Raw genomic sequence first — 13327 nt, forward strand, 5'->3', positions numbered from 1 at the left:
GAATGGTTAAAACTGCAGCTCTGATGAAGTCTCTTGCTTCATCATGAAACTTTTCGCTGTTATTTCAGATCTCATTAATTTCTCCATTTGGTTCTTGTCATTTATTCCCTGTACCATTCATTTAGGTTGAACCTGATATGTGCCACTTTATTAGTTTCTTGTTGATGGTTTTTTTTTTTTTTTTTTTTTTTAAGGCTTAAAATTTCCCACCTGCGTTTTAGGGCTTTGGAAAATAGACCATTTTATGTATGTATGCATGTATACATACCTGTGGCATGCAGAAGTTCCTGGGCCAGGAATCCAACCCAAGCCACAGCAGTGACAACACCAAATCCTTAACTGCTAGGCCATTGGGACATTCTGAGACCTTATATTTAGAATATGTCTTCAGTATCTAGTATTTTGCTCTGTACATTATTAGAATTTCAGTAAATTTAAAGCTTTCATTGTGTTATTTTAGACTTACTAGATTTAACATGATATTATTTTAGACTTACTAGATTTAATCACAGGCACTTAATAGCTGTTGAATGAGTAAATTAATGAAAGCTGTTATGGGACATACCAAAGCAGAATATCTTACTTTTAGATACCAAGATAAAATGCAAGTACATGAAATAGTTAAATATAAAAGTAGGATAGTTTGTTTATTTTGGGGGCAGGCATGAAATAAGTCTTGAAAAAGAGTCATTCTAGATTCTGGGTGTGAGTTACTAGTGAATAGACTCAAGTAAAAGATTTCTTTCAATATAGAGAAGCCTCTTTATGTTAATATTGGGAGAATAAAGAGAGTGAGCGATCAAAAATGAGGAAAGCCTCAGAGTAGTGAAGAACTAGCAAGAAAGAACCAGCTTGGGCAGTGGCAAGGGATGAGGAAGTATGGGTTGTACCTCCTGAAAGGATGTTGGGGAAGAAATCAGATGACTATAGAAAGTAGATGTGACGTGGGAGTTATGTGTGATGTCTTCCCCAAGTCTCAAAGTGGGGGGCCTGGAGAGAACTTTGATCAGTGGATGAGCAGGGGTCTTAAGAGTTTCAGGTGGAGAAATGTCTGGGTTAAGTCACATCTTGTAAAGGACAGTATGAATAGGGTGACTGACATAATTGATGGTGTTTCTGGTTTGTTAGTGAGAAAAGCCTTGAAATTCAGACCCTCAGGCATAGCAGGAGGTTGCACATAAGACTAGATGAAGCGATGGGGAAGAAACAGAGGTTTTGTTTTTATTTTTTAAAAATCTGACATATCCCAGCCTGTTGATTTTCTTGATGTTCTAATGAATATGTTTCAAAAATCCAGCTAACCAGGCTTTTCGTATATTCCACATCTGCAGATGCTTGCTTTGATTAATTATACTTTGGTTTATTTTAGGTGAAAAGCAACACTGAGAACTTGATTTTCTTTTACAGATAGTTCTCAAGCAAAGAGTAGGCAACTTACGGATGAATTTTTGTCTCTTTTACTGAATGTAAGAAGTTTTCATTTTTTAAAAAATAAGTTATCATAGTCTTCCTTGGGCCAAAGAAGATTCATATTCCAAAACTTTTTGCAACTCATTCTTTCTAGCTGCATTGTCATTTTCATACCCATCTCTTTATGTTTGTGGATTTGCCAGCTTCTTTTCTGAGCACCTTTGGTTGGACTGTATATTTTAGTGTGTGGTTATATTATATGTAGAGATTACTTTATTCCCATTTATGAGTGATAAGCCTATTGGAATATTCTAAAAATCTAGCTTACTGTGTGCCTGTTGGCATTCATAGTGCTTTGATCCATTGATACTTCTAAGTTTGAGTCTGCTTTCAGCTTTTATAATATTAAAAGTGTGCCTTGTTTTTGTGAATGCTGGTACCAATATGATTACTTTCCATATATGTGGAAATAGCTAAAAGCATTAGATGCATGTATTAATCTTTTTCACTGTACAAAGACTCTTCCTTGGTTTGTGAATAGCTGCTAATTGCAGAACTTATTTGTGAATCTGTTGTATGCTCTTGCTTGACACTTTTGTTAAAAAAAGTTCTCTTATTGCTGTGTGCTATATATTGTAATTTATAAGCTGACAAAAATGTTGGAACTACATTTTGGTGACCCTGCAAAATAGGGCAGAGCAGTTCAACAGCTGCTTAGTCTATTGTCATTTCTCCCAGTCTAAATCATTGTATTTCAGTAAACATCACTTCACAGATAGTAATATGTCTGTTCTGAAGCCTTGTTGGAGGTGACTGTACCATTCTTTTTATTTTTTATTTTATTTTATTTTATTTGTCTTTTTGCCTTTTTCTAGGGCCGCACCTGTGGCATGTGGAGGTTCCCAGTCTAGGGGTCTAATCAGATATGTAGCCACCAGTCTACGCCAGAGCCACAGCAAAGTGGGATCCAAGCCAAGTCTGCAACGCACACCACAGCTCACGGCAACGCCAGATCCTTAACCCACTGAGTGAGGCCAGGGATTGAACCTGCAGCCTCATGGTTCCTAGTTGGATTTGTTAAACACTGAGCCATGATGTGAACTCCCATACCATTCTATTTTATGTTTCAAATAATGATACCAAAAGACACCACAAGAATTGTCACTAGTACTATTCTGTAACCTGATAGAATTGTTAGCTAAATAATCATTTACAGTCATTTTTTTTTCAATGCCCAGATTCTCCTTGACTTGCATTTCACACACTGTCCACATTTCAGGAATTTATAAAAACTTCCAATTCTTTTTTTTTGTGAGGGGGGGTCTTCTGTTAGGGCTGCATCCATGGCATATGAAGTTCTAGGTGTTGAATTGGAGCTGTAGCCATTGGCCTACACCACAGCCATAGCATCTGAGCTCAAGCTGCATCTGTGACATATTCTGCAGCTTGTGACAACGCCAATCCTTAACCCACTGAGTGAGGCCAGGAATCGAACCTGCATCCTCATGGATACTAGTTGGGTTCTTAACCCGCTGAGCCACAGTGGGAGCTCAGGACTTCCAGTTCTTTATTTTTTCAGTCTGAAATCCCTGGCTTATGTTGCATTCTGCTCATGAACCCCTCTACACAGCTCTGTTTTCCAGCTTTATGCTATTGATTGTGTAAACCTTTTTTTAGGTGTATTTTTTGAAAATGTAGCCATTAGCACATTGTACTTCCTAGACTATTATCAGGATTTTTTAAAAAGCTTATAAACAGCAGAAATTTATTTCTCATGATTCTGGAGACTGGAAATCTGTGATCAGGATGCCAGTATGGTTTGGTGAAGTCCTCTTACAGACTTCTTACTGTGTACTCACATGGTGGAAGGGTCAAGGATTTTTAATGTAATTCATAGCTTGTTGAGTTGAAAGTTTGTTAGGGTTTTTTTTTGTTTGTTTTTGTTTTTGTTTTTTGGTCTTTTTAGGGCTGTACGCATGGCATATGAAAGTTTCCAGGGTAGGGGTCAAATGGGAGTTGTACCTGCTGGCCTACACCAAAGCCACAGCAATGCCAAATCTGAGTTGCATCTGTGACCTACACCACAACTCATGGCAATGCCAGATCCTTAACCCACTGAGCAAGGCCATGGATCGAACCTGTGTCCTCATGGATACTAGTCATATTCGTTACCACTGAGCTACAATAGGAACCCCCAAAGTTTCTTAGTTTTAAGGTACTAAAATTGGTTTCATTTTAAGAATAGATTGAAAATGTAGCAGTGAGGAGTGGATGACTGTGCACCATTAGTTCTGATGAGAATTGATACTGCTGTTAGTGTTCATAGAACCTTGGTATATTTTTATTAGAACATGCATCTCTTCACATCTGTGAGGTCTAAAATAATGTTGACATCTTAACATTTCTTACAGTATTTCTATGTATTCTATAGTTAGAATCATGTCTTGTACATAGCAGTGACCTAAAACCATGTGCATTTTTGTAAATACATTTGGTGATGATTTGTTGTAGAGGCCAGGAAAATACTGGCGAAGATATTGCTAAAAATATTGAACTTAAATATAATTCAGTTTCACTATTTATCTTTCCTTTCTTTTGATGAGATTATCTTTTAGAATTTTATTTTTGTGATACATATAAATTGAGAGAAATGCCATCATGAAATACAAGTACTCTTTTTATCCCCCAATATTTTATTGATTTTTGGAATTTAACTTTTGTGTGTCTCTTTAACATCAGTTTCCTTAAATTGAGTGAAATTATGTCCTTGCTTCTACTTTATTCTGCTTAGGTCTTACCTTTTCCCAGAACATCTTTAATCGTTTTTCCTTAGAAGGTAATTTTTGGTACAATCTTAGTTTATTCCCTCAATTTATGTACTGTTGAGTTTTTTCAATTACCTATTAATGAATTCTCCAACACACTGTTTGCTTGCATAAACACGTACGTAATCATTCTGGAAGCACCTTTATGTAGATTTAGCAGAGGATTAAGCATAAAAGGGCTTTTTGTCACAGTGGAATTTTTGTTTATTTCTAAAATTGGCTTTTTTTCCTTAACAGATAAGTGTAAAGCAGGAAATTACTTTTACTGATGTATCCGAGCAACTGATGAGAGACAAAAAGCAAATCAGAGAGCCAGCAGACTTACAGAAAAAAAAGAAACGGAAACAGCGTTCTCCTGCAAAAGTAAGACTATTTTAAGATGTTGGTCCCTAACCTGTTAATCCCATACTATTGATTAATCTTAGAAGTAGGAACCTGGCAGGACTATAAGTAGACATAAAAGTCTTGGGTGGCTCAGTAAAGTTGGAATGTTGCTTCAGCTTCACCAAAAGGAACGGAGGGATGCATGCCTGCATGGAGGTGGTGGGCCATTGCTTTAACTTTTTCCACTTCTCTTTCATCATGTCTTTTTTTAAAAACCAACTTTTCTTACCCCATATCTCTCTTTTCTTTAAAAACTAACAGATAGTATGCAGTGCCCTTGCTTCTCATTCGTGTTAGTTTTACCTATTTTAAGATTATGGTTTCAGGAAAATTCATTACCAATTACTTATCAGGAAAAGGTTGTGGGATACCTGTGCTAGAATAGAGTGTAAGCTCCACAGGGGCCAGGACTTCCTTTTATTCACAGCTGTATCTCAGGGAGCCTGAAATAGTAGGCATAATAGACTCTCAGTAAATACTATGCGTGAATGAATGGTTTAGCAAACAAACAAGCGACCCATAAATACTTTGAGGAATTGCTTGCTTTTTTTTCTCTTCAGTACAGTAGTAATTGACTGTGTAGCATTTTGGTACTCCTAGGAAGTCTCTGAACTCTGTATTGTATAATTTACATCTTTATAGTTATTTTTCATTTTTTGTTTTCGCCCCTCAGATAGTGAATAAGGCTTTTTTAAAAGATCGTATTGTAACATGACCTTTTTATTTTGAGAGCTACTTATTTTTGCATTTGTGAATTTTTTTTTTTTTTTTTTTTTGGTCTCTCTGTCTTTTTCGGGCCGCACCTGTGGCACATGGAGGTTCCCAGGCCAGGGGTCCAATCAGAGCCGTAGCTGTCAGCCTGTGCCATAGCCACAGCAGCGCTGGATGCTTAACCCACTGAGTGAGGCCAGGGATCGAAGGTGCAACCTCATGATTCCTAGTCCAGATTCGTTTCCACTGTGCCACAACGGGAACTGCGCATTTGTGATTTAAATCATCATCATCATCATCATTTGTATATTTTGTATACTTTTGGACCCAGTGGTATGCTGAGCCCAGTTTGTGTTGGCTTGCCAAAGCTGATTGCTAAGTATTCAGGAATTTTGCAAGCTGATACTAAAACCATTGTAGCTTAAATTTAGCCATGGTGAGAATATTTACACCATGAAAATCAGCAACCCAACCCTCTGACTTCTTAAACTGTCATTAAACATTTACTAACATACCACTGCTTTGGGGATGTATAAGCATGGTACTACAGAAAATTCTGAAAAATAGAGAGACTAAAATAACCCATAGTCCTATTTCCTAGAGATAAATACCCTTAATTTTCTGGCATGCTCCCTTTCTGTCTTCAGATTTGTATAGATAGATTGAATTTACTGATTTGTAACTTAAAGTGTGTGTAAGTTACTTTTAAAGTTATTAAAGATTTTTATAAAGATTTTATTAGCTGCATAATGTGTTACTGTTTGATATATCACAAATTCAATGATTGCTGTGTTGTTGGCAAGTTGTTTTCTCTTTGCCTTCATTTTAAATCATGCTGCAATTGAAGTATTTGTGTATTGGATCTTCATGCAGTACTAAATCAAAAGACGTGAACTTTTTAAAAGGTTTCTTTAAAAAATGGTTTCTTGATAATGTTACTCCTTCCAGAAATGTTATATCAGTTACCTTGCTATCTGCAGTGGATCTAAGGTGTGTTTCTCTGTACTCTCACCAGCTTTCAGTATGAAACTTAGCTTTTTTTTTTTTTGTAGCTTAAAATGGGTGTCTCATTATAGTTTATACTTTAATTTCTTTGGTTATTGGTCATACTAAAACTTTTTTTTCATAATTACTGGCATTTCGCATTTTGTGCAGTCCCTTTATCCCTCTGCCCCTGCCACTTCCTTTTCACTTTCTTGGGATTAATGCTTTTCTCAGTGAATATGATACTTTTAAAAAAACTTACATTAATGAATAAACCAAGTTCTTTGTATATAGAACAATACCAGTTTTTGAGGAAAAAAATAATTTCTAAAATTGTGGTAGTGATTGTTTTACTTTGGATTCACTGCTGATCTATGGGGACTCTATTTCAAATGTTTAAAAACAACATAATGTATGAAAATTATATGTTTTCCTTGGTATTTTATTGCTGTGTTTTTCTCATACTATTCTTGAGTATAATGTATTCCGAAATTCTGACTAAAACTTAGATTATTATCTTCTAATAGGATGCTATTAGAAACTTTTATATGTTCTAGAAGTTTCTGAATACAGATCAGATTTGTATAGTGTTTAAGCCATTTTTGCTTGTCTAATTTGAGATACTTAAACTCATTTATGATGTATTATCTTAAAATATTTCTAAGGGTATTATTTAAGTATATATACATCTGTATAGTTGCTAGATAAAATATTTGGCCTGTTCTAAGTGTATTGTGTATAAGAAAATGTTTTGGGACAGTCTTTTGGGGAAATTCTTAGGAAGGTGAAATGACTAGAAATAATATGGTCAACAGAGGTCTGAGAATAACAATTAATTTTAAAATTGTTCTGACCTTTACATGTAACAAGACAGAAAGTGGTTGTGTTCTCTTTTTAACACTGGTCTTGCAGTGTCCAGATGAGTAGTTTGTGTCTGGAGTCTTAGAACTTTGAACATGTGTTTCAAAAAGTCACACTGCAGATTTTTTTTTTTTTCAAGAATTTATTTATTTATTTATTTATTTATTTATTTTGTCTTTTTGCTATTTCTTTGGGCCGCTCCTGCGGCGTATGGAGGTTCCCAGGCTAGGGGTCGAATCGGAGCTGTAGCCACTGGCCTACGCCAGAGCCACAGCAACCGAGGGATCCGAGCCGCGTCTGCAACCTACACCACAGCTCACGGCAACACCGGACCCTTAACCCACTGAGCAAGGGCAGGGACCGAACCCACAACCTCATGGTTCCTAGTCGGATTCGTTAACCACTGCGCCACGACGGGAACTCCCAGATTTTTCATTAAAATAACTTCCCCTTTTGTATGAAGAGAAGGAAAAGCTTATTTCATTACATTTCTCAAATAATTGTCATGTTTTCTGCTTAGAGGATTTCTTTCTCCCCAACACCCTTCCCAAATCTTGGATTTCTGCCATTATGAATATTTTGAGTATGTGTCACCATCGAATCATTTTAGTTGGGGGGTCTGTATAGGAAACATTAACTAAAGTTGTCTTACGGACTTTTAGTAAAAATATTAGAGCTTACACATCCATATGGCTCCCTTCAGGATAGCTTTGTGGTGGGAAATATGGTCCTGTTATGTCATTTGGCTGCTGTGGATTTTAAGCAAAAATTACTTCCTGAGCCTTTATTATATGGCAAAGCTTAGTCATCTTAAGGTAGATTTGATACTTCAGAGTTGCCAAAATACATTTGGCAGCATGTCTGAAGAAGAGGGTAGTCAAGCTTGGGGGTGTTATCTAGGTCAAGTTATTTGATATTGTCATGGAATAAGGTGTTTTATGAAAGCAGACTTTCTACATAATAAAAACTTGTCCCTTTTAAATGCTTAAATTTAATTTTATTTTAAAAAATTAATTTAAGAAATTAAGTTAATTTATGAAATTAATTAATTTTATTTCCACTTTGTTGGAAATCTTTATATGTTGTTTTCTTTTAAACCAGCATATTTGAACATAAATTCAGCTTTAAATGTTTTGGGGTAAACATTTAAAAAATATATGTATCATAGGGAAGCCTTCTGGGAAGACTGATATGTTAGGAGTTTTTTCCTCTCACCCTGAAAACTCCTAACTGCTCGACTTGAAGGGTTTTCTGACTGCTTATAATTGCTTTACTGTCTGGTTCCTTAATGACGTGCTGTTCATTTTTACATTGCTGTACCTATGTGGCCACTTTACATCACCTCCATTGTCTCTCTGAATTTATTTTTGTTTTGTTGTGCATTAGAACTACTGAGAACTAAAGTTGTTAGAAATGTATGGAAATTCTTAAGCAGACTTAATTCAGTCTCAGTGCATTCATGTCAGTGAGTGGTTCATCTAGCTCTGTATTAGGTGGCCCATAGGGCTTTTCCAGTTTTAAACACCCAAGCCCTATCCCCGGAGATTCTCATTTAAGAGATTTCCATTTATACTAAAAGAGTTCAAGCTGGTTGTACATTTAGCGTGAGAATCTCAAGTCTTGATAAATGAAGTATTACCATCTGACTTTGCTATTGACTTGTTATGTGAGTTAGGATATAATGTTTTCCACCAGAGAAGGATTTTATGAGGATTATTGAATTATTAACATTAATGATGTCTAAGAATCCTTTTCAATAAAATATAGCAATAGTGTCGTCTTCTTTTTTTTTTTGTCCTTTTTTTAGGGCTGCACCAGTGGCATATGGAGGTTCCTAGGCTAGGGGTCCAGTCGGAGCAACAGCTGCTGGCCTACACCACAGCCATGGCCACAGCAACTCGGGATCCAAGCCACGTCTGTGACCTACACCACAGCTCATGGCAACGCCATATCCTTAACCCACTGAGCCAGGCCAGGGATCGAACCCACTTCCTCATGGATGCTAGTCGGGTTTGTTAAACACTGAGCCATGAAGGGAACTCCATAACAATAGTATCTTAATCCAGTATTATATGTATTTTATAGCTCTTTTTTAATTCCTTAGCAATTGAATGAGATAAGAGCAGAGTGTTTTGTTTTGTTTTGTTTTTTGTCTTTTTGCCATTTCTTGGGCCGCTCCCGCGGCATATGGAGTTTCCCAGGCTAGGGGTCGAATCAGAGCTGTAGCTGCTGGCCTACACCACAGCCACAGCAACGCCGGATCCTTAACCCACTGAGCAAGGCCAGGGATTGAACCCACAACGTCGTGGTTTCTAGTCGGATTCATTAACCACTGAGCCACGTCGGGAACTCCATTGTTTTGTTTTGGTTTTTTAATGGCCACACCTGAGGCATATGAAAGTTCCCAGTCCAGGGATTGAATCTGAGCCACGTCTATGACCTATACCATCACTGTGGCAACCCTGGAGCCTTTTTTAACCCACTGTGCCAGGCTGGAAATTGAACCCTCGCCTCAGCAGTGACCCAAGCCACTGAAGAGACAAGGCTGAATCTTTAATCTGCCTTGCCAAGGTGTAAACTCCTCAGAGTACTTTTTAATTATGAATTTCTCCTTAATTCTGAAGCTCTATCTCTCTCCTTTCTCATTCTTTCAGCAAATAATTTGAGTGCCTGTTATGTCCCAGGATCTCTTATCAGGTGTTGAAGAAATGAACTGGGTTTGTTAAAACACTGTAGGTCTGAGTAGAAATTGATTATTCAAAGTTATGTTGAACTCAGGAAGGAAGAGTTATAGTCCACAAATCAAATAGATTATGAATTACAAAGAGAATTCTTTACTAGCAATTTATCATACATCATTGATTCTCAGAAAAGATTTCTGATTGTTAGTATCAAAAAGATTCTAAATTGAATGAATTAAAATGAGGAAAATTTAATTAAAAGGAGAGAAATAAATATACTAGCTATTTATTGTACTTTCTCCTACACATTATCTTGATTGTGGAAGGAGTAGTTTTAAGATGTGTAACTGATTTTAAGACTGAGGATGGAAATGTGGACTAGTACTTAAGAGGAAAATGAAGAAAATTAATTAGTTAAAAGCATTAACATTTTATTTATCTAATTTTCCCAGGAATTATGTATTCTAGGTAAATAATTTTTCCACAGAACCAAATTCTAAATTTAAAAAACATTTGGGGAGTTCCTATTATGCCTCAGCAGGTTAAGAACCCAACTAAGTATCCATGAGGATTCAGGTTCAGTCCCTGGTCTCGCTTGGTGGGTTAAGGATCTGGTGTTGGCTGCAAGCTGCAGTGTAGGTCGTAAATATGGCTCAGATCCTGTATAGCTGTGGCTGTGGCTGGCAGCTGCAGCTCCAAATCAAGCCTTAGCCTGGGAACTTCCATATGCCACAGGTGTGGCCCTAAAAAGAAAAAAAAAATTTGGACATAAATCTTTCTTTAAAAAGTATCATACTTTGCCTAATATTTCGGAAGTATGAAGGGAATAACTTTCTGAAGTTTTAGGGTTTTTATTCTGAAAATCTTACTTGTGTCATGTTGTATATACCATGCTTCTAATACTGTGAATGTCATGTACTAGCACAGGCAAAAGCTTGCCATTTAACAATGAAATTTGGTAATATGTAAAATAGCAAGTACTGAGCGGCGGTGAAAATGCATAATGAAAGAAAGTGAGGGAGTTCCCCTCGTGGCACCATCGTTAACGAATCTGACTAGGAACCATGAGGTTGCGATCCCTGCCCTTGCTCAGTGGGTTAACGATCCCGCGTTGCCCTGAGCTGTGGTATAGGTTGCAGATGCGGCTCAGATCCTGGGTTGCTGTGGCTCTGGCGTAGGCTGGCAGCCACAGCTCCGATTCGACCCCTAGCCTGGGAACCTCTGTATGCCACAGGAGCGGCCCAAGAAATGGCAAAAAAGACCAAAAAAAAAAAAGAAAGTGACAGTGTGAGGGTAGGATCTTAGCAATAACTCTGATGGTCAAAACGTTGAAGTGGTTATTCCTCTGGGCTACTTTGTTATTTTGTTGTATGTTTTTGGAGTTGCACTGTTCTTCCATTTTTAATTAGATTGGAGAGTAAAGGGAATTTTGGAAGACCTCACTCCCCACCCTCAGTTGCAGTTAAACAACTCATGTGGGGAATTTAAACTATTGCCTCAATTATTTTTTGAGTTTTAGTGGGTTAGAAGTTGATCTGGATTGATGTAAGAATGTATGATAAGGAGTTCCCTAGTGGCCTTATAGTTAAGGATTTGGCCTTGTCGCTGCTGTGGCTCTCGTTCAGTCTCTGGCCCGGGAACTTCCGCATGCTGCAGGTGTGGCAAAGAGGAAAGAATGTATAAAATCTGTAATTATAGTTTAAAATATGCTTGAATAAATTCAATAGTATGTAATATACTACTGAAGTATAGTATAGAATGGTGAAAATGACTGCTGCCATTTAAGAGAGCATAACTTTCCCACTGAGCGGTGTCAGGTTTCAATTATTTAGTGGCAGTGACCCTTGAGGAGTCAAAAATCTCTGAATTGAATAGGCAGAGCTCACTGCTTTGTTGGATAAAAACTGATGCATTATTTAATATAGCCATCATACTGCTATAGCATCGTACAGCTATATATATTTATATATATGTAACTAGTTGGAAACAGATTTGGCTTGGAACAAAAAGATATGTCTGCTAATGGACTGTGAGATTGGAAAGCAGATTAGTTGAAGAGTTCCATTTGGTATTGAAATTTTTACTGAAAAATTCTGTTTTAAACTTGTGAAACAGTTGAGAAAAAAACCCAAATATGTTGAATACTGTTTAGATGATTACTAATTTGTTCACTCTTGATAAAGCCTGATTACTTGACCATTATAATGGATCACATTTCTCCAAATGTAGCAGTAGTCATATGGAGATATTATGGCAGGCACCTTAGGTTTTAAACTTTGAAATTTCAGATTGCTCAGTTGTAGTCATGTTCATATGTTGAAGAGAAAAAGAAAAGGAAAAATATTTTATGGTACTAGTAGCAAGTAAGACTGGTAATCTCTAGTGTAGATCACATTTTTCTAAAAGATCTGGAAAATGTATGAACAGGGAAAAAAGCCAGATCTATACCAAGGAAGATAATTGTACCTGTATTAATGAGCCATTTTTGTTCAACCAAGGGACTTTTATCTTTGCATACCCATTTCACTGTGGTACAACCTGGTGAATTCGAAAAATTGAAAAGTGCCACTTTTTGCAGAAGTTTTTACAAAGAATAAGGTGTCAGGCGGTGAGGTTGTTTGGTATGGGTAGTAGCCAGCCACGTCAGTAGACATTTATAGTCTCGGTATGTTTTAGATATCGCTTTGGATACTGGGGTTACAGTAGTTAATAAAACAGGCAAAATCAGTTGGTTATATTTAAAACAGATTACAAATTGCAAGAGCAACAGGTGCTCTTCTGAGGTAAGATAATTTTATTGTTTTTTTATACAAAGATGTGTGTTACCCTGGCCTAAGAAAAAAGAAAAATTGTGTATAAGATGTCTAATAATTTGATTTTTCTGTCTTTGAACTTATAAATATGCTAGATTTTTTTAGCCTGCTTTTTCACAAGTCAGTGTTTGTAGTTTTATCCATAAACTCCACCTGGAATTAAGGCTTGACTCCACAGTGAAAGGCAACATTGCCTTCAGTGCCAGAAAACAATGACCTAGAACTCCTTAACTCTGCATAAAAGGACTTTGAACAGTCAGGGATTACATCCGTTTCACATTAAGTAACTTGGGCCAGATTTGTTCCCTTACAAAGCCTTTCCTTGCAGTTGCTATGCCACAGAAAGCTCTTGAACTGCCATGTTTTTTGGCACTTGGATCTTACTTGTTGATATATGTGAAAAAATACCTGGTGCTATCTTGTTTTTACGCTGTTTTGTATAAAATGCTTAACATCTTTTTGTTACTTGTTTTATGTTAGAAATATTTTGAATCATGTTTTTAAATTTGTGTGTTTTAATTTTGTTTTGCACAGTGTTAATTTGAATATTATTTTGTGACTAGGAGAGGTTGAAAAAATTTTACACTGACTGGCCAGAGATGAAACTTTCCTTTCTCATTGACTCTCTTCAGGAAGCTGTGACACCCACTTGCATTCT

At 36.7% G+C, this 13327-nt stretch overlaps 1 protein-coding gene across 12 annotated transcripts in view; it reads left to right on the plus strand.

The window, feature by feature from the left end:
- Positions 1 to 13327, plus strand: part of ZNF148 (zinc finger protein 148) — a 125055-nt gene that overhangs the window by 76982 nt on the left and 34746 nt on the right. For 11 of the 12 annotated variants that reach the window (XR_002337867.1, XM_021070212.1, XM_021070208.1 and 8 more), the window contains one exon: positions 4473 to 4598. Coding sequence is in view for 11 of the 12 variants with exons in the window: in XM_021070212.1 (XP_020925871.1) it covers positions 4473 to 4598 (126 nt within the window). In the remaining variant the exon portion in view is untranslated. Of the gene's footprint in view, positions 1 to 1407; positions 1467 to 4472; positions 4599 to 13327 lie in introns of all 12 variants that reach the window. The other variant, XM_021070216.1, reaches the window with a different exon arrangement.

The sequence above is a fragment of the Sus scrofa genome, chromosome 13, assembly GCF_000003025.6.
Source record: "Sus scrofa isolate TJ Tabasco breed Duroc chromosome 13, Sscrofa11.1, whole genome shotgun sequence".
Classification (NCBI taxonomy): domain Eukaryota; kingdom Metazoa; phylum Chordata; class Mammalia; order Artiodactyla; family Suidae; genus Sus; species Sus scrofa.